The sequence below is a fragment of the Scyliorhinus torazame genome, chromosome 2, assembly GCF_047496885.1.
Source record: "Scyliorhinus torazame isolate Kashiwa2021f chromosome 2, sScyTor2.1, whole genome shotgun sequence".
Lineage (NCBI taxonomy): Eukaryota > Metazoa > Chordata > Chondrichthyes > Carcharhiniformes > Scyliorhinidae > Scyliorhinus > Scyliorhinus torazame.
This window is the reverse complement of record NC_092708.1, coordinates 21,868,251-21,894,292: the sequence shown is the minus strand read 5'-3', so window position 1 is coordinate 21,894,292 and position 26,042 is coordinate 21,868,251. Positions and strand designations below refer to the sequence as shown.

At 50.5% G+C, this 26,042-nt stretch overlaps 2 protein-coding genes across 4 annotated transcripts in view; one reads left to right on the top strand and one right to left on the bottom strand.

Annotated features, from left to right (window-relative positions):
* The window catches only part of slc23a3 (solute carrier family 23 member 3), a 98,202-nt gene extending 83,615 nt beyond the window's left edge, over positions 1-14,587 (top strand). For all 3 annotated transcript variants that reach the window (XM_072469402.1, XM_072469393.1, XM_072469385.1), the window contains one exon: positions 14,205-14,587. In XM_072469402.1, coding sequence (XP_072325503.1) covers positions 14,205-14,518 — 314 coding nt within the window. In that variant the 3' untranslated portion in view covers positions 14,519-14,587. The remainder of the gene's footprint in view (positions 1-14,204) is intronic.
* Positions 14,588-21,416: 6,829 nt separating this feature from the next.
* The window catches only part of LOC140386733 (indian hedgehog protein-like), a 135,276-nt gene continuing 130,650 nt past the window's right edge, over positions 21,417-26,042 (bottom strand). The window contains exon 3 of the mRNA XM_072469364.1: positions 21,417-22,150. Coding sequence (XP_072325465.1) covers positions 21,489-22,150 — 662 coding nt within the window. The 3' untranslated portion in view covers positions 21,417-21,488. The remainder of the gene's footprint in view (positions 22,151-26,042) is intronic.

Below are 26,042 nucleotides of genomic sequence, written 5' to 3'. Positions count from 1 at the left end.
ACTCGATGCCCCGTCCAATGAAGGCAAGCATTTTGTATTCTTTCTTGACTACCTTGTCCACTTGTGTAGCAACTTTCAAAGATCTGTGGACCCGCACGCCCAGATCTCTCTGACTTTCTATATTCCCAAGAGTTTTGCCACTTACGGTATATTTACCCTCTATGTTAGACCCACCAAAATGCATTACCCCACATTTGTCTGGACTAAACTCCATTTGCCATTTCTCTGCAAAACCCATCCAGTGCCGGGCACGACCAGAACATATGGACGTGATTTGATGGGCTCCCCGAGCACCTCCCACATCTGTCCTCCACCCCAAAGAACCTACTCAACCTCGCCCCTGTCATATGCGCTCTGTGAGTAACCTTAAACTGTATTAGGCTGAGCCTGGCGCAAGAGGAGGAACAATTAACCATACTCAGGGCATCAGCCCACAGACCCTCATCTATCTCCTCCCCAAGCTCCTCCTCCCACTTGCCCTTTAACTCCTCCACCGAGGCCTCCGCCTCTTCCTGCAGCTCCTGGTAAATCGCCGAAACCCTGCCTTCTTCAACCCATACACCTCAAATCACCCTGTCCTGAATACCATGTGCCGGAAGCAGCGGGAATTCCGTCACTTGCATGTACCTGAAAGCGTTTCCCGGGGGTAGCCCAAACTTCTCCTCCAGCGCCCCTAGGCTCGCAAACATCCCATCGATGAACAGGTCCCCCATTCTTCTAATCCCTGCCCGATGCCAGCTCCGATACCCCCCATCCATCCTTCCCGGGACGAACCGATGATTCTCCCGAATCGGGGACCAAACCGAGGCTCCCACCTCGCCCCTGTGTCGCCTCGACTGCCCCCAGATCTTCAGCGTCGCCGCCACCACCGGACCCGTGGTGTACCTTGTCGGCGAGAGCGGCAGCGGTGCCGTCACCAGCGCCCTCAGGCTTGTGCCCACACAGGACGCCATCACTAGCCTCTTCCACGCCGCCCCCTCTCCCTCCATTACCCACTTACGGATTATCGCCACATTGGCTGCCCAATAATCGCCACATAGATTCGGCAGCGCCAGCCCCCCCCTGTCCCTGCTACGCTCCCGAAACACCCTCTTCACCCTCGGGGTCTTATTCGCCCACACAAATCCCATGATGCTCCTGCTTACCCGTTTGAAAAAGGCCTTGGGGATCAAAATGGGAAGGCACTGGAACACAAAGAGAAACCTCGGGAGGACTGTCATTTTGACCGACTGCACCCTACCCGCTAGTGAGAGTGGCAGCATATCCCATCTTTTAAAATCCTTCTCCATCTGCTCCACCAACCGCGTCAAATTGAGCTTGTGCAGGGCCCCCCAACTCCTAGCTACTTGGATCCCTAGGTACCGAAAGCTCCTTTCCGCCCTCTTCAGCGGTAGCTCGTCTATCCCCCTTCCCTGGTCCCCTGAATGCACCACAAAGAGCTCACTCTTCCCTGTGTTGAGTTTATACCCCAAAAAGTCCCCAAACTCCCTAAGGATCCGCATGACCTCCGCCATCCCCTCCACTGGATCCGCAACATACAACAACAGGTCATCGGCATACAACGACACCCGGTGTTCCTCTCCCCCCCGGACCAGTCCCCTCCATTTCCTGGACTCCCTCAGTGCCATGGCCAGCGGCTCAATTGCCAGAGCAAACAACAAGGGGGATAAGAGACACCCCTGCCTCGTCCCCCGTACAGCCGAAAGTGCTCTGACCTCCGCCGGTTCGTAGCCACACTCGCCACAGGGGCTCTATATAGCAGCCTGACCAAACTGATGAACCCCTCCCCGAACCCAAACCTCCGCAACACTGCCCAAAGATACTCCCACTCCACCCGATCAAAGGCCTTCTCCGCTAACTTCACCAATCTCCCTCGCTGCCTCCTTCTTACGAAGCTGATGCCAGCATCTGACTTGCTTTCTCCCCATACTCATACGCCGCCCCCTGCGCTTTCCTCCACTGTGCCTCTGCTTTCCCCGTGGTCATCAGGTCGAATTCCGTCTGGAGGTTCCGTCACTCCCTAAGTAGCCCCTCCTCGGGGGCCTCTACCCTTAAAATCTCCCCCACCAACCTCTCCCTCTCCCTCCCCTCTCTCTTCTCCCTGTGGGTCCTAATGGAGATTAGCTCTCCCCTGACCACCGCCTTCAACACCTCCCAGACTACCCCCACCTGCACCTCCCCATTGTCGTTGGCCTCCAAGTATCTTTCAATACACCCCCGCACCCGCCCGCACACCTCCTCATCCGCCAACAGTCCCACATCGAGGCGCCACAGCGGGCGCTGGCCCCTCTCTCCCCCAACTCCAGCTCCACCAAATGCGGGGCGTGATCCGAGATGGCTATGGCCGAATACTCCGTTCCCTCCACTTTCGGGATTAGCGCCCTACTCAAAATGAAAAAATCTATCCGGGAGTAGGCTCTATGGACGTGGGAAAAGAAGGAAAATTCCCTGGCCAGCGGCCTGGCAAACCTCCATGGATCCACTCCTCCCATCTGGTCCATAAACCCTCTTACCCATCCTGGACCTAGAACGGTCCAGTGCTGGGTCCAGCTCCGTGTTGAAGTCCCCCCCCCATTATCAAGCTTCCTACCTCCAGATCCGGAATCCGACCCAGCATGCGTTTCATAAATCCGGCATCATCCCAATTAGGGGCATATACGTTCACCAGTACCACCCTCACCCCCTGCAACCTACCACTCACCATCACATATCGACCTCCATTGTCCGCTACAATGTTCAGTGCCTCGAACGACACCCACTTCCCACCAGTATTGCAACCCCTCTGTTCTTCGCATCCAGCCCTGAATGAAAGACCTGCCCTACCCACCCCTTTCTCAACCTAACCTGATCTGTCACCTTCAGATGCGTCTCCTGGAGCATAACCACGTCAGCCTTCAGTCCCTTTAAGTGCGCGAACACCCGGGCCCTCTTGACCGGCCCATTCAGGCCCCTCACATTCCAAGTTATCAGCCGGATTGGGGGGCTATTCGCCCCCCTCCCCTGCCGACTAGCCATCTCCTTTTCTAGGCCAGCATAGTGCCCGCGCCTCCCGCACCCTCCAGTCCCCCAGGCGGCGGACCCCCGCTCCGACTACCTCTCCTACTTCCAGCTCCCCTTTGGCCAATGCAGCAGCAACCCAGTTCCCCCCCTCCCCCTCCCCCCGCTAGATCTTCATCTAGCCATTTTGCTCCCCCTATGACACTCCCGTAAGTCAGCTGACTCCTGCTGACCTCGGCCTCTCCCGCCATTCCATCGACCCAACAGTGTGAGAATCCCCCCACCCCTTGGCAATCAGTGTGCGCTCCTCTCCAGCACTGCCCTTTCCCCCGGCCCTGTCCCCATCCTTCCCTAACGCGGGAAAAAGCCCACGCTTTCCGTCTGAGCCGGCCCCGCCCCCTCTGGCGCAGCTCCTTTTTTGCGGCCTTACCCCAATTCCCCAACCCCGGGCCTCCACCCCCCCTCTTCCTCCGTGGGGCCCTGCCCCTCCAACACCGACGCCCACACTCTCCCACAACCCCCACATCAAATCCATTCACCCATCCCCACCCAGCACCCAAACAAAACGAACAAAACGAACATTCCCCTAACGCAGTAAACACCCCCTCACGACAAACCCTTAGTTTGAGTCCAACTTTTCAGACTGGATAAAGTTCCATGCCTTATCAGGCGTCTCAAAATAGTGGTGCCGATCTTGGAACGTGACCCACAATCGCACTGGCTGCAGCATCCCGAACTTCACCCTCTTCCGATGGAGAACCGCCTTAGCCCGGTTGAAACCAGCTCTCTTCTTAGCCACCTCCGCATTCCAGTCCTGGTAGATTCGGACCTCCGTGTTCTCCCACCTGCTGCTCCGCTCTTTTTTGGCCCATCTCAGGACGCACTCTCTGTCCATAAAGCGGTGGAACCTCACCACTACAGCCCTTGGCGGCTCGTTGGCTTTGGGTCTCCTTGCCAGGACCCGATGAGCCCCATCCAGCTCCAGGGCCTCGGGAAAGCTCCCACGCCCATCAGCGAATTGAGCATCGTGCTCATATATGCCCCAACATCGGGCCCCTCCATTCCTTCACGGAGACCCAGTATCCGAAGATTCTTCCTCCTCGACTTATTCTCCAGGTCCTCAAATTTTTCCTGCCACCTCTTGTGCAGCGCCTTGTGCGCCTCCACCTTCACCGCCAGGCCCAAGATCTCGTCCTCGTTCTCCGAGGCTTTTTTTGCCGCACCTCCCGGATCGCCGCCCCTTGGGCCTTCTGGGTCTCCACAAGCTTCTCAATCGCCGCCTTCATTGGCGCCAGCATTTCTGTCTTCAGCTCCGCAAAGCAGCGTTTAAGGAACTCCTGCTGCTCCTGCGACCACTGCGCCCACGCTGCTTGGTCTCCACCTGCCGCCATCTTGCTTCTCCCTCGCACTTTCCACTGCGCCGAAAGTCCGTTCCTGGCGGGAGCCGCCGAACGTGCGACCTACCTCGGCATAGCTGCAACCGGAAGTCGGCTGTATGGCCTTTTGAGGCATCTTGAAGTCCTGAAAGGTGCTTCCAAAATGCAGGTCTTTCCTTTTTAACAGTCGCGTCTCTGGGAAGGTTATGTGTTGGCGGGACTCGACTCCCTTAATAAAGGGCCACAAAAGAGGAAAACGCCATTTGGGAAAAAAGAAAATCTCCAAAGAAGTGAAATTTTCCGCCAAGATGTGGGGAGGACAGAATCCTATCGTCTCAGTAACTCCATTCTCCTTTTGCGAAAGTATATATTATTCATAAAATATCTCAAGGGAAACATTGCAAAACATTTCAAATTGTCGAAACACTAAATTCACGTTTTCTGCAGGGATCAAAATGCTCTCTGAGGTGCTTGAACGCAGTCAGGAGAAAATGACAAACATTGCAATCATTTTGTTACAGAGAGCAACAATTCTGTTCGAATTATACACACTGGTCATGGTGCGTTCTGCCGTACCTCAGACAGTTATATCTACCAAATACAGCCAAGAACAAGCTTGCAACCCGAAGGCCTCAACACGGTTACCAGACCCACAGTGTAAGTTGGTTGAAAGGCCTTACGCAGCGGCCTTTCTCCATTGCGCCTTCGTGGCGGCTGCCCCCAGCTCGCGTGCGAAACTCAGCGCGTGAGCAACTCCGTCAGCTGTTCCAGAATGAGTGCAATGCCCCACTCATCGTGGTTCCAACTCCGCCAACTCTCCAGTCAACCAGGAATGAGGACCGGCCGAGCCTTTGATTCGAAAGGATTGTAAGGCTCGATTCAAAAGGAATGGCAATCCCTAATGAAGCTTATATTTGCAGCCATATGTAAACAGGCCCTTTGTCTGCTGTGTCAGGAAAAGGGCTTTGGAGATCTGGAGCCTATCTGAAACTTATTGTTTCAACAGGATACGACTCCACCCCACCCACCCCAACATGCATACACATCTGATGAGAACATTATCAATGAGCTTACAGAGAAAATGATAAGGTTCTTTGAAGAGGTTTGCACTGGGCAAACCACACCAGGCCTGCGAAGGTCACTCAAGCTTCAGTTCAATGTAGCTCATCTTTCGTCCTCGTTCATTGTTGTGTGTTCTCTCTCACTCTCTCACGAATACTTACACTTCCAGCCGTAGGTTGCCTGCTGTCGCAAGAGATGCCAAGCCCTGTTCACCCATCAACCTTTCATTGACCCAGCTGCTGCAGAGGGGAAGGCAGGCAGGGGGCTTGGGTCTTCCGAACCTGATGTATTGCTTCTGGGCGGCGAATGTGGAGAAGGTGCGGAGCTGGGTCAGAGGAGTTGATTCCCAGTGGGTCAGAATGGAGGAGAGTTTGTGCAGGGGGTCGGGACTGAAAGCACGAGCAACAGCGCCGCTCCCGATAGCCCCGGGGAAATACTCAGGGAGTCCAGTAATAATAGCTTCATTGAGTATTTGGAGGCAGTTTCGCCAACACTTCGGGTTGGGGGCAGGGTCAAGGGAAATGCCGATTCGGAGGAACCACAGATTTGAGCCAGGGAGGTGGGATGGAAATTTTCGGAAACGGGAGGAGAAGGGGATTAAGACTCTAAAAGATTTGTTTCTTAGGGGTCGGTTTGCAGGATTGAAGGAGCTGGAAGTGAAGTATGGGCTGGAGCAGGGGGAAATGTTTAGATACATGCAGGTTTAAGATTTTGCCAGAAAGAAGATACAGAGCTTCCCAGAGGAACCAGCCTCCACATTGCTGGAGGAGGTGCTGACGACAGGGGGACTGGAGAAGGGGGTAGTGTCAGCGGTTTACGGAGCTATTTTGGAAGAGGCGAAGGCACCACTGGAAGGGATCAAAGCAAAGTAGGAGGAAGAGTTGGGAGAGGGTCTGGAGGAGGGGTTCTGGTGTGAGGTGCTCCGGAGAGTGAATGCCTCCACCTCGTGTGCGAGGGTGGGGCTGATACAGCTGAAGGTGGTATACAGAGCACACCTCACGGGGGCGAGGATGAGCCGATTCTTTGAAGGAGTAGAAGATGTGTGTGAATGTTGCCGGGGGGGCCCCGCTAATCATGTTCATATGTTTTGGTCCTGTCCAAAGCTAGAGGATTACTGGAAGGAGGTTTTTAGGGTAATTTCTAAAGTGGTGCACGTGAAACTGGACCCGGGCCCCCAGGAGGCCATATTCGGGGTGTCGGACCAGCCAGGGTTGGAAACGGGAGCGGAGGCAGATGTTGTAGCCTTCGCCTCGTTGATCGCCTGAAGGTGGATCCTGATGGGTTGGAGAGCAGCCTCTCCACCCAGTGCCCTGGCATGGCGGGGGGACCTGCTGGAATTCTTGACCCTTGAGAAGGTTAAGTTTGAACTGAGGGGAAGGATGGAGGGGTTCTACAATTCGTGGGCATTATTTATTCTGCACTTTCAAGAACTGGATAATGTCGAACATTAGTTGGGGCGTGTGGGTGGGAGGGTTGGGGGGAGTTAATGGTGACTATGAGTGATGCCTAATTCCTTTTTGCCATTTCTTTGTGTGAACATGCGGGCTAATGTTTGGGGTTTGGTGGGAGGATGGGATCGTTGTTATTGATATGGGGATTGACATATTTGTTACTGATTATTGTTTATTGTTGGTGGGTGTAAATATGGGAGAAAATGTGAAAAAGGAGGTGAATAAAAAATATTTTAAAAATAAAACCTTTCACTAACCCCTTGGTTTCCCAGTCTGGCGGACTCTCGTCCCCATTTTCACCCAGCCTCGCTCTCCTCTCGATCTCTGTGGCCTCCTCCAGCCGCTGCAACGTCTCTGCATTCCTCTAATTCCGGACCCTTGTGCAATCCTGAGTTTCGCTTCTCCAGCATTGGCACCTGTGTCTTCGATCGGTCGCCCAGGCCCTACGCTCCATAATTCCCTTCCGAAACTTCGCCTCCCTACCTCTCTCTCCATCTGGAATAGACCCCCCCAAATCCCAAGGGTGAGATCCTTCCGCCCTTTGCTGCCCGGCGGGATCACCTGAGTGGCGGACACAGTAAACCTTGCAAATTGCCGTTGACCTTGGTGGGTCCGGAAGATCCCGCTGGAAGCCAAAGGAGAGCCGCCTGCATCCTGGGAAAAAACCCTGTGGGGGGGGAGGGGAGACTGGAAAATTCCAGCCTAATTCTTTGACCAAGCTCTTGGCGAATGGCCATGGGTGCCACAGCTGGGTGTCATACTGAGTTTGCCCATTGCTTCCATGAAGGAATTTCCTTGGGCCATTTGATCATGTTCAAAGCTGCTTAGTTTATACCTCGGTAGTGCGTGAATCTGTTGGCATTCAATAGTTCCAGGTTTAAGATTAAGAACCTGCTGGTTACGTTTAAAGACAGATAATGAGGAACGTTGGCAATGTTCCCATTTTAGGCCGATTCTGCTGCCACCAACCGAAGGGGCACTTCCCAGCGACAAAACATTCAGAAACTGCGGGGTTTTGCGCGCCTCCCCTCGGTGTGTTTCGAGGTGGCAGGGTCTCCTGGTCCCATCGTTGTCAATGACTTTTCCCGTTAGTCACACCCTCCGCCGCAGGGGAGCCCACGGCAGGGGTTCGGCATCGGCGGGACCAGGAGACCTCGTCGGCGAGAAGGTGAGGCAAACTTTGGCCATTATTCCTTCCCACTTCCCAAGAATCACCAACTCGCTGAAACCCAAGCTCAAGGTATGAAGTACTTCCTGTGTTTGTACAGTGGCCTTCAATTGGCTCAATAATGCACTTAACTAGCCAGCGGTCTGGTTCCGTGTCAGCCCATTCCCATTACTGATCATGGTGATCGGTTTTCTCACCAGCAGAAATGGTCCGCAAGGCCTGCCCCGCAATCATGCGGTCAGGCCTACCTTCTCGCTCTATCCAGTTCCATTAAATATTTTTAAAATTCATTTACGGGATGTGGGCGTCGCTGGTGAGGCCAGCATTTATTGCCCATCCCTGGTTGCCCATCAGAAGGTGGTGGTGAGTTGCCTCCTTGAACCGCTGGAGTCCCTGAGGCGTAGGTACACCCACTGTGCTGTTAGGGGGAGAGTTCTGGGATTTTGACCCAGCGACAGTGACGGAACGGCGATATATTTCCAAGTCAGGGTGGCGAGTGACTTGGAGGGGAACCTCCAGGTGGTGGCGTTCCCAGGTATCTGCTGCTCTTGTCCTGCTAGATGGTAGCAGTCGTGGGTTTGGAAGGTGCTGTCTAAGGAGCCTTGGTGAGTTACTGCAGGGCATCTTGTAGGTGGTACACGCGGCTGCCACTGTTCGTCGGTGGTGGAGGGTTTATGTGACAATAAAGATCAAACAATCAATTTAATGTTTGTGGAAGGGACGGGCAATCAAGCGGGGCTGCTTTGTCCTGGTTGGTGTCGAGCTTTTTGAGTGTTGTTAGAGCTGCGCTCATCCAGGCAAGTGGAGAGTATTCCATCACACTCCTGACTTGTGCCTTGTAGATGGTGGACAGGCTTTAGGGGTCAAGAGGTGAGTTACTCGCTGTAGGATTCCTAGCCTCTGACCTGCCCTGGTGGCCACAGTATTAATGTGACTAGTCCAGTTCAGTTTCTGATCAATGGTAACCCCCCAGCATGTTGATTGTGGGGGAATTCAGTGATGGGAATGTCATTGAATGTCAAGGGGCGGTGGTTAGATCCTCTCTTGGAATTTTAATAAAATCTGCTGTCCTTACCTGACCTAGCTTATAGGTGACTCTAGTCCCACACCATCGTGGCCTGCTATCGGAAGTGACCTGGCCAACCCGTCAGGTGTATCCGGGACGGGTCACAGACTTGCCAGTGATGCCCAGAATCCAAGAAAGAATGATACTATTCTATCCGTGAAAGGATCATCTCCCTACCCATTGTGGCAGTAACTTCATCCCATAAGACTGCGACGGTTCAGGAAGACGACCCATTGCCCCCTCCTCAAGGGTAATTAGGGATGGGAAAAATTCACAGTCTCGACAGCCTTAAACCCGTAGCTGGCCGAGCACAGCAGAGGAATGCAGTGTCGATTGTGCTTTGCACCAGGAAATGGGATGCCGCAGTTTTGTGCCTGTGAACCGGACTGTTCTGCGTCGCAGGGGAGGTCAGCTCGGAGGCAGGTGTTAAGAGGTTGCCCCGCTGGCCTCAGCTAGTTTTAAAGTGTTACGTGCAATGCTGGTCTCTAATCTCTCACTGGCACCATCTCACTGTCAGACTCCAGTGTAAACAGGGGCGGCTCCGATCTTTATCAGGCCCCAGTACCTGGACTGACCTGTGGTTGAGTCACTCCGGGCACTAATCAGTGTTGGATACATCTTTTTGAAAGTTAAAAGTTAATCCTCACATGGCGAGTGCAGGGGAAGTCTTTCCCTTACTCATAATGAGTGAATTCACCATGAAATAGTGATGCATCTGGGATGGGGGTGGGTCAAAGGAAGCAACAGCCAAGGGGGGGGACTGGAAAAGGAGAGCATTCATGATTCACATGTTTGTTTGGAAGCAAAGAGGGATTGTGGAGGATTGGAAATGCAAGGGCAAATGCATTGATGTAGCAAAAGTCATGAAAAAAGAACTTGCATTTATATAGCACCTTTCATGACCCAGGAGGCGCCAAATGTTTTACAGCAAATGAAATGCCTTTGAAGTGTAGTCACTGTTACAATGCAGCAGCCAATTTGCGCACAGAAATATCCCACAAAGCACCGTGTCGCCGATTTAAAACATTTAAAAAAAATAATCTTTATTGTCACAAGTAGACTTACATTAACGCTGCAATGACGTTACTGTGGAAATCCCCTAGACGCCACATTCCGGAGCCTGTTCGGGTACACGGAGGGAGAATTCAGAATGTCCAATTCACCTGACAGCACGTCTTTCGGGACTTGTGGGAGGAAACCGGAGCACCCGGAGGAAACCCACGCAGACACGGGGGAGAACATGCAGACTCCGCACAGACAGTGACCCAAGCCGGGAATCGAACTTGGGACCCTGGCGCTGTGAAGCAACAGTGCTAACCACTGTGCTACCCTGCCGCCCATTGGGGTGTTGGATGCGCCGGGGCTGCAGACGGGCGTGGGGGTGGATGTTCTGGCCCTCTCTCTGCTGATTGCCTGGGGGCATTTCTGCTAAGGTGGAGGTCTGCAGCTCCACCTCGCGCCTCAATACGCAGGAGATTCTTCCATCTCCGCCTCTACTCTCCCACCTTAGAATTTAGAATTTAGAAAAAATTATTGAGAGGCTTTGCAAGCAAGACTCAAAATGCACAGAAGCAGAAACATTGGCCGGGGTTTTCTGGCCTGGGTCGTGGCGGGACCCGTCGCCGGAGATTCAGCAGCCCAGCCAAAGGTTTGTTGACCTTCGAGTGGACCCGGCGATTCCGGCGGCTGGTGGGCTGGGACATCCCGCCATTATTGCACCAAAATACCGCCTAAAAAAAAGGCAACATTGCTCCATCTGAGGGAGTTCCAGGATTTTAACTAGCGAATAACTAGCCAATATATTAACTAGCCAATATATTTCCAACTCAGGGTGGTGAGTGACTTGAAGGGGAACTTGCAGGTCGGTGCCAAAGGAGCCTTGGCGAGTTGTTGCAGTGCATCTTGCAGATGGCGCACATGGCTGCCATTGTTCGTCGGTGGTGGAGGTGGAGGGAGTGGATGTTTGTGGAAGGGGTGCTGGCCATGAGGACAGAATGCATCCCCCACAGGGATAGGGAAGGAGCAACAATACCTAATTTCATTCTTGCCTGATGGCCAGCCACATGCACTCGCCAGCAAGATGGTCGCCAGGAAGAAAGGACTTGATAGGTATGTTTTTGGGGTGATGTTGGAGATAATCAGGATGATTAATGGAGTGATAAAGGGAAACTATCTCCTCTGGTGGGGGGGGGGGGGGGGGGGTGGTCTGCAGAACCAGGGGGCAGAACCTAAGAGCCAGGCCGGGCAAGGGTGACGCCAGGAAGCACAGATTCACACAAAGGGGAGTAGGAATCAAGAATCCTGCCCTGCCCTCCCACTCCCCACAGAAAGCTGTTGAGGCAGGGGTTGAATTGGACTATTGACGCAAAAGGCCGAATGGCCTTTTCCCGCAGCGATATTTCTAGGCGTCAAATGACTGAATTGCCCTGCAGAGATCCAGCACAGAGCTGACGGGCCAAATGCCCCCCCCCCCCTCCCGCCCCCCATTCTGGCTCCATGAATAGTTGGAGGTTCCCCCGAATGTCAGAAACCAACTTAGCTACAAGTCACACGCTCAAGCTTTATGCGTGACTGATGCGCAATTGCCCAGTCTGCAGGGTTCAGGTATGAAGAATTGCGGAATCGAAGTGGGAGAATGGAGCTCGGATACAGATCAGCCACGGCGCAACTCTACGGCGGGACAGGCTGGAGAGGGGCTGAATGGCTTCCTCCTGTTCTTTTGTGCCTTCGACTTTGAATTTCCTTCCGAGCCAAGGTTTGCTGAGTTCAGTTGTAGCGTTCGTACCAATGCCACTGCTAAAACCAGCCAATCCCATACATTAGCCAGGACAGAAACATGAGCTGGATTCAGTGTCACAATACATTTCAAAACTTTTCTTTTGAATGGGTGCCTTTGGAAGACTTATAAAGTGACTGGAAATGTGCTTAACAGTACGCAGCTGCAGGAACGTTATGAGTTTATTGAATGTTCCCTCAAAGTTTTCACTTGTTATCCATCCAATGACCAGTGACTTCAGTCACACGCAGAGGAAGCAGAGAAGCTGGGATTGTTCTCCTTGGAGCAGAGGCGGTTAAGGAGAGAGTCAATAGATGTGTTCAATATTATGAAGGGGTTTTGATAAGAGATGACGAAGAGAAACTGTTTCCAAAGGCGGGAGGATAGAAACATAGAAGACAGGAGTTGGCCATTCGGCCCTTCAAGCCTTCTCTGCCATTCATTACGAATTCTGAGGATAATAATAATAGCTTATTGTCACGAGTAGGCTTCAATGAAGTTTCTGCGAATAGCCCATTTTCGCAGCGCGGTTGCACAGAGGAGGCAGCACGGTTGGCACAGGGGCGGCAAGGTGGCATGGGGCGGGTCCGCGGCAGGCATAACAGGGTATCTGAGTCGCACCCTAGTCATTTTTGAGGTGAATTGCGCCCATAACGTTTTAGCCTCGACTACATTCCGTGGTTCACAGGCTGACCACTCTCGGAGTTAAGAAATTTCTCCTCATCTCAGTCCTACGTATCCTTAAACTCTGACCCCTGGTTCTGGACTCCTCCGCCATCGGGAGCATCCTTATTGCATCTACCCTGTCTCATCCTTCTGGAATTTCAGAGGTTTCTTTGAGATCCTCCTCCACTCTTCGGAACTCCAGCGAATACAATCATGACCAAGTCCCACGTCAGCCCCGCCATCCCAGGAATCAGTCTGGTAAACCTTCATCTTCTGTAGCACAAACATCCTTCCTCAGATAAGGAGACAAAAACTGTACACAGTTGAAGAATTCCACTGGATGGTTTCCCTTTCGTAAATGCATGCTGACTCTGTCCAACCCTGCTATTAAATCTTTTATAATGGACTCCAGCATGTTCCCCACTACCGACGTCAGGCTGACTGATCTGGAAGGCCCAGTTTTCTATCTACTCTCCTTTCTAAATAGGATCAGGAACACAGATTTAAGTTAATTGACAGACGAATCAGTGGTGGGCTGGCGATTATATTTTACACAGCATGCTATGATCTGGAATGCGCTGCCTGAAATGATGGTGGAATTAGGGTCAAGAGTAACTTTCAGAATTGAATAAATATTTGAATGGGAAATCTACAGGACTTGAGAAAGGGCAGCGGGAGTGGGACTAATTTCTCAACTCAGGCTTACATTAACACTGCAATGAAGTCACTGTGAAAAGCCCCTCGTCGCCACACTCCGGCGCCTGTTCGGGCACACAGAAGGAGAATTCAGAATGTCCAATTCACCTAACAAGCACGTCTTTCGGGGACTTGTGGGAGGAAACCGGAGCACCCGGAGGAAACCCACGCAGACACGGGGAGAACGTGCAGACTCCGCACAGACAGTGACCCAAGCCGGGAATCGAACCTGGGACCCTGGCGCTGTGAAGCAACAGTGCTAACCACTGTGCTACCGTGCCACCCACTAATTGTACCTGTCCGCTTGTCTCAAATGGTATCTATTCGAAGACCCCCTAAACCTCTCTCTGATCCTCCATAAACGCCCATTTTTTCACCAGTATGTTCAATTGGACCCTCAGTTGGACCCTTAGGGGCTGGTTAGCACAGGGCTAAAGAGCTGGCTTATAAAGCAGACCAAGGCAGGCCAGCAGCACGGTTGAATTCCCATACCAGCCTCCCCGAACAGGCGCCGGAATGTGGCGACTAGGGGCTTTTCGCAGTAACTTCATTTGAAGCCTACTTGTGACAATAAACGATTTTCATTTTCATTTCAATGATTCTCACTCTGCTGAATCTCGTTGGACTCAGTTTAATTTTCACTTGTTTAGTTACCACTACCCATTTTTAGCCCCCAGAGGACTGGTTTCTCCCATTCACCCTCAAGGCAGCAGTTGTGTTGAGGACAGGGGTTTCTCGGGAAATTCAGTTCCATCGGCTTGGGGGATGAAGAAAAACATTTCGGGACTTCATAGGCTCAGAATAGCAGGAATTTAATCTTGTCGGAATAAATTTATTGTCTGTGTATAGTCTAGATGCTGCGTAAATACAGACAGACCTTGTTGGAATGTTGACGATAATTGGAAGCTCAATTAGGTGAAAATGTGTTCTGCGTGTTTAATTTCAGGGACATCGGAGGAGCGGGGGCTGGTGGCACACTTTCCTGGTTTCCAATCTGGGCTGGAAGGTCATCACCGTCACCCACCGAAAGACTTAACCGATGTTTATCAGTTGCCCTCCGCCCTGCATAAGTATCTGTGCATTAAGTTCTTCCCTTTCTGCAATCTGTGCCCCAGTTCAGAACCAGTGCAAGAGCCCATGGCGGAGGGAGAGGAAACAAGGGACTTACTGCCAACTCCCGAGTTTGTCGCAAGTGGAGGGGAAATCGGGGTTGCCAACACCCCCAGGATTGTCCTGGTGTCTGCAGGGATTGAAGCTTAATGCTGTCGGGGGCGAAACCCCGGGAGAAAAATCATAAGGCCATTAAAACAAACTTTTATTTTTCATTTTCATTGTCTCTGCACACGTTTGCATATTAGTTTCAAAAATATGAGGTGGTGTTTGACCGCGTGGGGAAGTTGGGGGCAAGGGGGCCATGTGATATAGTCCCCAGGAATATGGCTAACCTGAGTTGGCAACCTCGCTGGGGGAGAGGTGGTTGCCAACTTTCCAGGACCAGACTGGGTTTCCCCCGAAGTGAAGATTAATCTCCTGAACACTGCTCCCAGAGAGGGGAAAAAAAGTCATTTTCTCTCAATGCTTTTGTTCAATAGTTAGAAACATTGCCAGGATTGGGGAAAGAAAGAGGGCTGTTTTGACTTTGATGGTCAAATGTCATCCACACAGGTTATTGAAGAGGCTGCATCAGAATTCATAGAACTTACAGTGCAGAAGGAGGCCATTCGGCCCATCGAGTCTGCACCGGCCCTTGGAAAGTACCCCCTACTTAAGCCCACATTTCCACCCTATCCCCAGTAACCCCACCTCGCCGGTTTTGTTTTGACACTAAGGGCAATTTAGCATACCCAATCCACCTAACCTGCACATCTTTGGACTGTGGGAGGAAACCGGAGCACCCGGAGGAAACCCACGCAGGCACGGGGAGAACGTGCAGACTCCGCATAGTGACTCAAGCTGGGAATCGAACCTGGGACCCTGGAGCTGTGAAGCAACGGTGCTAACCACTGTGCTACCTTGCCACCCATTTGCTACCGTGCTGCCCATTGTGATCAGGACCCATTCTTCCACCACTCCCCCCTTCCCCCCCCCCCCCCTCCTCCTCCTCCTGCGTACAACTCCTTTCCGATGTGATACTCGGGAGCAACCTCTTTATCCAGACAATAGTTAAAATGTGAAATTTACTACACAGGGAGTAGTCCAGGCCGGTGGCAATGCATTCAGCAGAATGTTAGATGACTACATGAGGGAAAGAGGAATAACAGGATAAACCGATAGGGCGGCATGAAATAGGGTAGGTGAAGGCTCACACATGGTATAAATACCCCATGGGCCAACTCAGCCTGTTATATATTTTATATCTCATGTCTCTGCAGAGATGACACTAGTTTCTCTGTGTCTCATAGGTTTTATTCACAGTGCTTTGAAATGTCTGCTCCACGCCCCTACGAGTCAGCACACCAGGCTTAACAAATCCACCACACTCAGCATAGATCAGTCACCAGGCACCCATAGTCAAACCCAGAACAATGAGCCATTGAACACTCCAGGGCTGAATAGACTCGTAGAGGTTTACAGCATGGAAACAGGCCCTTCGGCCCAACTTGTCCATGCCGCCCAGGTTTTAACCGCTAAGCTAGTCCCATTGCCCTCATTTGACCCATATCCCTCTCTACCCATCTTACCCACATAACTATCTAAATGCTTTTTAAAAGACAAAATTGTACCCGCCTCTACTACTGCCTCTGGCAGCTCGTTCCAGACACTCACCATCCTCTGTGTGAAAAAATTCCCCCTCTGGACCCTTTTGTATCTCCCCCCTCTCACCTTAAACCTATGCCCTCTAGTTTTAGACTCCCCTGCCTTTGGGAAAAGATGTTGACTATCTACCTTATCTATGCTCCTCATTATTTTATAGACCTCTATAAGATCACCCCTAAGCCTCCTACGCTCCAGGGAAAAAAGTCCCAGCCTTTCCAGCCTCTCCTTGTAACTCAGACCATCAAGTCCCGGTAGCATCCTAGTAAATCTCTTCTGCATTCTTTCCAGTTTAATAATATCCTTTCCAAAACAGGGTGACCAGAACTGAATACAGTATTCCCGAATGGCCTACTTCTGTGCCGAAGATTATGTAAGGGCTGTGATCGGGAGGTTTTCCTTCACACAGGTCGGCCGGTACCTGGGATGGTCCTGGTGCGTAGGGTAGCGGAAGCAGCAGTCCCGGAGTTACTCAGGGGCATCACTGCGTGAAGGATGAATCGAATGCCCCCTCCCCCACTCCCACTATCCACCCCCCCCCCCCCCCCCCCCCACATCATTCAACTCTTCCTTTTGGAACCATTTTAAACTGAAGAGCACAAGACCAGTCTTGTCACTGATTAGTTAATAGTTTTAATTCATTAAATAGAAGAACCAAAGTACATTGGGAAGGTTAGGATAAGTCACAGGAGATTCCAGAATAACATTGCAGGATAAAAATATCTTTGTTCTTGAAAATCTTTTAAATTAAAACTTTACAGATTGATAGTAGTTCTATATATAATATAATAAAATTCATATCGACAGCCAACTTTTACAATTCTATATTACAATTCACAGGTACAAAAATAAATCTTATGAGTAACACACAAGGGCTGGTGTGCAAATTCACACACCAAATCCAACCATTGCAATTGAGGGAAATATATATTCTTTCAAATATCAAATAAAATCAACAAGTCTTTGGGGATGAATAGACCAGCTTTAGCATGGGGAAGAATGGATCAGTAAATAGAGACTCATTATATAGATTTAATTTCTATAAGGCATTTCTCAGGCATGCGCTTTGCTGTCCCTGCTTTAGTCACGTGCTTAGTCCTACATTTACCATGTGTTTAGTCACATGCTTAGTCCTGCATTTAATCACGCGTTCAACCCCACGTTCTGTCTTGCGTTCAGCCTCGTGTTCAGCCCCGTGTTCAGGAACATGTGCAGTCCCATGTTCAACCATGCGCTCAGGCCCATGATCAGTCCCGCGCTCAGCCACACATGTCAAGTCTGCGCTTGGAAGCGACTGTAACTGGACCAGAGAGATCTTTGTGGGGAGGGGGAACGAAAAGAGGTGGGAGGACGCGTCCTCCTTTGAATGCCACCAGAGCTCTGCTTCCCGTGGCTGACTCAGAATGGCACCAGCAGACGGAGGGGAGAAGTGAGGGAAGAGGGGGAAATGTCTCGTACGGCCCAATAATGAGCAAGGAAACAAAATGGTGGCATTCCCATTTTGAAGTGCCTCCTGCAATGTAAAGAACAAAGCTTCCACTCATTTGTCCCTACATCCTCAACGTCACAAAGAAAGATACCTGTCCTCTTTCCGATGTCAACCCTTTACCTCCTATTGTTCTGTCCCCTACTGGTTGGAGGCAGCCATGCTGTGGCTGTTCCTCCTGTGACATCATAAGCCTACTGGCTATCTACTGCGCCACCCATCACAGAAGGAGAAATCAACACAAAATCTAGCAAGTTTATCCTGAAGCTTAATTTAAGAATAAGAAATAAGAGCAGGAGTAGGCCTTTCGGCCCCTCGAGCCTGCCTTGAAATCCAGTAAGATGGCTGCTCATCTACCTCAACTCCACATGGTTCCCTTCGTGTCCAAAAACATCTCACCCTCTGACTTGGATGTTCCCAACGACTTAGCGTCTGCAGTTCTCCAGTGTCGAGGATTGCAAAGATTCATAATTCTTTGAGTGAAAAGATTTTGCCTCATCTCAGTCCCAACCAGCCCTTTACTCTGAGATTTGAGACCCCCGGCATCAGGAGATGCCCCCTGCATCTCAAAACAACATCAATCTGCATTTATGTTGCTACTTTCGGGCCACTCCCAAGCACTGAGAAAGCGACGCTTTAGGTTTTGATGCACTTGCCATTGTTGCTAAAGCGGAGACAGCTGGCAACATGTGGACAGCAAGGCCGGCAGATGACAAATTGAGCGATGCAAGTTGAGCAGCACACTGGAACTCTTTTGGTCATTTGTATTGCTTTCTTTATTAAAAATAAATTTCGAGTACCCAATTCATTTTTTTGTCGTGGGGGCGAAATCCACGCAAACACGGGGAGAATGTGCAAACCCTACACGGACAGTGACCCAGAGCCGCGGTCGAACCTGGGACCTCGGCGCCGTGAGGCAGCAGGGCTAACCCACTGCGCCACCGTGCTGCCTTTTTGTATTTCAACAGTGTCAATAAGAACCTTTACATCTACCCAAGTAGGCAAGCTGCACGGGCCTCGGCTAAACACTTTGGTCAAAAGACAACCCCATCGGCATGGTAGCACCCCCTCAGCAGGGCCCTGAAGTGTCAGCCTAGATTACGCCAAGGAGTGGGCATTGAACTTGCAACTCCGGACTGAGAGCACCATCACTGAGCTAAGGGTGCAGGTAGCTATCTGAATGGCAATTAGGCTTGCAAAACCCTTCTTTGTAAGGATTCTGTACAGTGTTGGAATCAATGCAATCTACCAGGCCCAGGGAGACATATTCTGACTTGATTGAAGTAATTGAGATTGTCACATGCATGTGTGTGGAGAAAGTGGAGCGGCACTTAAGTACTTATGAGGGCAAATAAATGAATACCGCTGGGAAAATACTTAGAAGGTTTAAAAAAATTCATTCATGCGGCGTAGGCGTCGCTGGGCTGGGCCAGCATTTATTGCCCATCCCTAATTGCCCTTGAGCTGAATGGCTTGCTGGACCATTTCAGAAGGCATTTTACGAATGAACCACTTTGCTGTGGCTCCGGAGTCACGTGACTGGGTTAAGGGCGGCGGATTTCCTTCCCATGAAGGGCATTAATGAACGAGGTGGGTTTTTACGACAATTGACAATGGATTCATGGTCATTGTTAGATTTTTAACTCCCAAGTCAAATTTCACTATCTGCCGTGTTGGGATTCGAACCCCGGTCCCCAGAACATTACCCTGGCTCTCTGGATTATTGGTCCAGTGATAATGCCACTCGGCCACCACAGTCGAAAGCAAATAATAATAATAATCACTTATTGTCACGAGTAGGCTTCAATGAAGTTGCTGTGAAAAGCCCCTAGTCGCCACATTCCGGCGCCTGTTCGGGGAGGCCGGTACTCCGAGAGGCGGAATTGAACCCGTGCTGCTGGCACTGTTTGGCATGGCAAGCCAGCTATTTAGCCCACTGTGCTAAACCAGCCCCTCACTGCGGGGTGCAGGGAATCTGATATAAAGGGTCACACCCAGAACATTCACATTGGGAAGAACATCTATCTGAAGAAGCAAATTTGCTCTGACCGCTGTTAAAGTGGTTGAATTTCCAGGAGACTATGGATTTCCCAGCCTGACCAATATTTCCCGAGGATGGTTGGTAAAACCCTGAAGGGAGTGACACCTTTCATTTTGAGTAAGGCCTGATCGTGTACCCCTGACGCCTCGAATGAAAGTAGTAAACACTCCGAGGCCCACTGACAAGCAATGTGCATGATCGAGAGCTTGGGGGGTTGGGGGTGGGTGGTGGTCGGCAAGGTTACAGAGTTTCGAAGTGGCTTCCGAGGGTGGTGGAGAGGGCGGGTTTAAGGTGATATGGACCCAGGGTGCTTGTCAAATTTGCTCCGTATTTCGAACAACCTTTCGAAAGCCCGGCCCTGGCTAAATACCCCATTGCAGTGTCGAACCCCAAAGGGGCCAACCACTACTCTTTCCCTTCCGGGTTTTTCCAATTCCGAAACATGGAGGGAGAATTGGGCGGAGAAGGTACAATCCCCCCCCTTGGTCGACGTGGGGAGAAGCAGGCCACCGAGAGGTAGCTCAACCGGGGGCGGGGGGGGGGGGGGGGTGTGCAATTGATATTCAAAATGGAACTGCATCAATAACCATTCAGAAAGCATGTGAGCCCCTCAAACACACATGTTTGATTCACAGGGGAACGTATACCCTCGGTGGGCTGAGGCAGATTTATCATTCCGATAACCATGTATGGTCTGCGCCAGGAAGCGGCTGAGATGGGACCTTTTCTCTTGCTTGAAACCTCACTTTGCAAATTCCGACCGTCAGTTGTAAGTCGGCATGGCCAACATTTTCAAGATTATCCCGGGGGCCCCGTAGAATTGACCCGCCTCCTGGGCACTGCCACGAGCAAAGAGAAACCGAGTGAAAACAATCATAGTGGCACTTCAAAAGAAAAATTGTGTTTATTTTAATTGTCTTCTGAACACTTTGATTTATTAATGGTGAAGGGATTGGGTTGGGGGGAGCCCTACTAGAGGCAATCAAGTGAAGCTTTAGCCAAGGGCGCATCGAGAGTTATGATCTAGTTGTGATGTCCTCCACGTTTAGTTCAATGTTTGACGATGAGGAGATGTCGGTTTGGAAGATTTAAATGAAATTGATTCAGCAGCAAAGTAAACACGAGGACTCAACTATGAACCCCTATCCAGTTTGGACTCGATGACCCTGTTATAGCCTCCTCCTTGCGACAACAGTTACCTTCTGATATACATACATCTATTATATTAATAATCTTACATCTGCGTGCATTCTATTCCATTATAAATTCCTAGGTCCACATATATTAAGCAAAACTGCCTCCAGCACCCCAACTGGCCAGGGGATGCAATTGCAGCATGACATGTTTACATAGACAGTTCTCATTCTAAATGGGAACGTAGCAATTTGTAACAGAAATACGAAAAATATATATATATATATGTTGCATAGTCAGAATGCATGACTTTAAAATGGAGTCTGAGATTCTGTCTGCACATCTTTGTCCAATTATCTCCCACTATTTCTAACGCCATGTCACTTATAGATGACATTTAGGTTTTGATTCCTCTAGTTGCAATGCAAAGGAGGATCCAGTGTAATTTAGTCAGAGGTGAGATCAGCAAGACTGGGGTTTCTGCTTTTGTCCCTGTTTATGCAAATTCCAACTTTGAGCAGGTGCACATCCTCCTGTTTTAACCGATGACCAACAAACTCTGTGTTTGACTCCGCAGAGAGGGGGCATCTCAGATCCTCATCGCTCATCCTTTGCTGATTTAAGTCCTTGGGCCTGTAGAAGCAGAGGAAATCCAACCTCGCACCTGTGTGATTGGCCCAGTCCCACCCCTCTGCAGCAGGAGTGGGGTGATGGGGGCAGGGGGGGGGGGGTGGGGGGGGGGGGGGGGAGGGGACAAGCCTGGACCTCCATGCGCGCCCGAGTCGCTCCCAGTAAAGACTCAGTCCCTGCCCGCCTCAGCCCTGTGCCACGCCCCACGGGTGAAAATACTCGGCACTGAGGAGCACCCTGCCCAGTCGGCACAGGAGCCGGGAGTACCAGTGCACGCCCTCCTGGCGGGATGGACACCCGCCGAATGTTGACAGGAGTCGGTAGCAGAGGCGCAACGGGGCGAGGGCCAGCTGTGCCAACCCGTGCCCATCGATCGCCGCGAAGCAAGAGGCCAGCACGCCATTCACGACTAGGGTGCCATGCTGGGTCAAGGGGGCATAGGCGCCCATGGCTGTCTGCAGCGAAACTCCAGTCACTCGAGCGGGCTGCTGGCTTGAATTGTTCACCACATACACGTACTGTCCCACCCTCACGTTGCTGGCAAAGGTCGGTCTGAACTTCCCCAAGTCCGACGTGAAGTTGTCCGCCACAAACACCAAGTGGGCGGCGGTCAGGAGGAGCCTCCGAGGAGGACTCTGGGTCTCGAGCAGGTGGAATATCTTGACCGCACTGGGGTCCAGATCCAGGAAGGTCATGAAGCTGCTGAAAATAATGTCGCCGCCGTTATCCACCGTTTGTATCCGGTCTCCAGGCTGCAGGTCGGACACCCTCTTCCGCCTCCCGTTTTCCATCAGCACACTGGCGTTTCCAGGGAAACACCCTCCAGTCTTTGCCGCCATGGAATGATCTGGAAAAGAGCATGCCAAAACCCGTTAGGGGAGAAAGATATCAGTCATTCCTCAGTTTTAATTTTGCATCCGAAAGAAAAAATAGTTCGCGCTTGAGGCATTTGTAGAAAAGAGATCCTGCTTCAACTTGAGAAAGGCAAGAGGCACAGAAATGCTTAAGAAGATTCAGACAAACTAAATAAGAGATAGGAGGGATAGATACGGAAAGAGGGAAGAAGGGATGTGAATGTACCGGAACAAAACTGCAGGAGAACCTAAGAGACTGAAAGAGAGAAACAGAGATAGGCAAAATACACAACGTGAAGACAACGTGGAATCTTACACCACAGAAGGAGGCCATTCAATCCATTGTACCTGTGCTAGCTCTTGGAAGAAATAATCCAATTGATGCGACTCGCACACCATTTCCCCATCCCCCTGCAAATGTTCCCTCTCTGAAATATCTATCCAATCCCATTTGAACGTTACTATTGAATCTGTTTCCACCATCTTTTCAGGCACCCACTCCAAATCACAACTCCTTCCACCCTCTTCTGATTCCTTTGCCAATCTATTGTAACCCCTTGTCCTCTGCTTGCCAATACTATTCTCCTTATTTATTCGATCAAAAGCCTTCATGACTTGGAACACCTCTAACAAAATTCACCTTAATGTACTTGCTCTGAGGAGAACGATCCCAGCTTCTCAAATCTCTCCACATAACTGAAGTTCCTCGTCCCTGCGATCATCCGAGTGAATCATCTCCGCACTCTCTTCGAGGCCTTAACATCCTGCCTAAAGTGTAATGCCCAGAATTGGACACGTTACTCCAGCTGAGGCAGAACCATTGGCTGATAAAGATTTAGTTGTGTACTCTATGCCTCTATCCATAAGGTGGAGATGTCGGCGTTGGACTGGGGTGAGCACAGTAAGAAGTCTTACAACACCAGGCTAAATTCCAACAGGTTTGTTTCGATGTCACTCGCTTTCGGAGCGCTGCTCCTTCCTCATACCTCTTCATTCACCTGAGGCGCTCCGAAAGCTAGTGACATCGAAACAAACCTGTTGGACTTTAATCTGGTGTTGTAAGACTTCTTACTCTATTCATAAGGCCCTGGATCCTGTGTATCGGTTTAACAGTCTTCTCAACTTGCTCTGCCGCCTTCAAAGATTTTTGTAAAATAGGAAAGATTGAAAGAACCCAACCAAATACAATGGAAGAGTTTGTGAGAGGTAGTCCATCAAAGGTAGCGACAACAGTCAAAGAACAAAGAACAAAGAAAAGTACAGCACAGAAACAGGCCCTTCAGCCCTCCAAGCCTGTGCCGACCATGCTGTCTGTCTAAACTAAAATCTTCTACACTTCCTGGGTCCGTATCCCTCTATTCCCATCCTATTCATGTATTTGTCAAGACGCCCCTTAAATGTCACTATCGTCCCTGCTTCCACCACCTCCTCCGGTAGCGAGTTCCAGGCACCCATTACCCATTGTGTAAAAAACCTGCCTCGTACATCTACTCTAAACCTTGCCCCTCGCAGCTTAAACCTATACCCCCTAGCAATTGACCCCTCTAACCTGGGAAAAAGCCTCTGACTATCCACTCTGTCTACACCCCTCATAATTTTGTAGATCTCTATCAGGTCGCCCCGCAACCTCCTTCGTTCCAGTGAGAACAAACCGAGTTTATACAACCGCTCCTCATAGCTAATGCCCTCCATACCAGGCAACATTCTGGTAAATCTCTTCTGCACCCTCTCTAAAGCCTCCACATCTTTCTGGTAGTGTGGCGACCAGAATTGAACACTCGGTCCATGAGGGAAAAACACTTTCTGTCCCCTCGCTGTCTCTCCCTTTCTTTCAGCACCTCGGTAAATTACACTCTAACATAGAACATTACAGTGCAGTACAGGCCCTTCGGCCCTCAATGTTGCGCCGACCTGTGAAACCACTCTAAAGCCCATCTACACTATTCCCTTATCATCCATATGTCTATCCAATGACCATTTGAATGCCCTTAGTGTTGGCGAGTCCACTACTGTTGCAGGCAGGGCATTCCACGCCCTTACTACTCTCTGAGTAAAGAACCTACCTCTGACATGTCCTATATCTATCTCCCCTCAATTTAAGCTATGTCCCCTCGTGCTAGCCATCACCATCCGAGGAAAAAGGCTCTCACTGTCCATTCTATCTAATCCTCTGATCACCTTGTATGCCTCAATTAAGTCACCTCTTAACCTTCTTCTCTCTAACGAAAACAGCCTCAAGTCCCTCAGCCTTTCCTCATAAGATCTTCCCTCCATACCAGGCAACATTCTGATAAATCTCCTCTGCACCCTTTCCAATGCTTCCACATCCTTCCTATAATGCGGCGACCAGAACTGCATGCATACTCCACACATGAGCCAAGTTCCGCACACATGAGTGCGGCCTCAATCGGGACCTGGGATTCATGTCGCATTACATTCATCCCCCACCATCTGGCCTGCAAAATCCTACCAACTGTCCTGGCTTGACACAATTCACACCTCTTTAACCTGGGGTTACCCCATCTCTGGATCTGTAAAGACTTAATTACCTGCTAATGCTCGCATTCCAAGCATTGTCTTGCATCTTTGAATTTGTCTATATATATGTTTCTGGAACATACCTCTTCATTCACCTGAGGAAGGAGCAGTGCTCCGAAAGCTAGTGTTTGAAACAAACCTGTTGGACCTGGTGTTGTAAGACTTCTTACTGTGCTCACCCCAGTCCAACGCCGGCATCAGAATCTTACCATTAGCCCAGTACTCTGTCTTCCTGTTTCTCCTTCCAAAATGAATCACCTCACACTTTTCTGCATTAAATTCCATTTGCCACCTCTCAGCCCAGCTCTGCAGCTTATCTATGTCCCTCTATGTCACTCTATCACTGCATCCCTTACCTTCCTCTCATTATCTTTGTATCTCTCTCTTGTGCCTTTCAACTCACCTTGTTTATCTCTCCCCCTTTTAATTTCCTTCTCTATCTCTCTTTTGTTTCATAGAATCATAGAAGCTCTACAGTGCAGAAGGAGGCCACTCGGCCCATCAAGTCTGCTCCAACCCTTGGAAAGAGCACGCTACGTAAGCCCACACCTCCATTCTATCCCCGTAACCCAGTAAACCCACCTGACCTTTTGAACTCCTAGGGTCAATTTAACGTGGCCAACCCACCTAACCTGCACATCTTTGGACTGTGGCAGGAAACCGGAGCATCCGGAGGAAACCCACGCAGACACGGGGAGAAAGTGCAAACTCCATTCAGACAGTCACCCGAGGCCGGAATTGAACCCGGGACCCTGGAACTGTGAGGCAGCAGTGCTAACCGCTGTGTTACTGTGCTGTCTCTCCTTTCCTTTTGCTCCCTCATTATCTGTCTCTGTATTCCTCTTTTTCTCGTTGTCTGCCTCTTTCTTTCCTTCTCAGTCTCTCTCTTCTCTCTTTTCCCTCTCATCTCACTGTCCAATATTTCACTCACCGTCTCTTCTCTCTCTTTCTCTCTCTCACTGTATCTCTTTCCTTTTCCCTCATCACCTCTCTCCTCGCTCTTTCCCTCAATGTATTTCTCTCTCTCTATTTCCCTCGTTGTTTCTCTTTCCCTCTTTCCTCCCCTCGCTGTCTACGCCTCTCTTTCTCGCACTTTTTCTCTCTCCCTCTCTCTTTCCCTAATTTTCTGTTCCTTTCTATCTGTCTCTTTCTCTCTCTCCATTTCTCGATTACTTTATTTATTACCTTAGAAAGAAATATAACCAAATAAAAGTTTGCTCAGTGAATAATTCCCAGATATTCTGTTTGCTCAAGTTAAGAGCAAACAGCGAAACCATGACAACAGACACATGTGAGGCGATACCATAGCCGCTCCCAACCACAGACCCAGCACACTCTCCGCTGAAG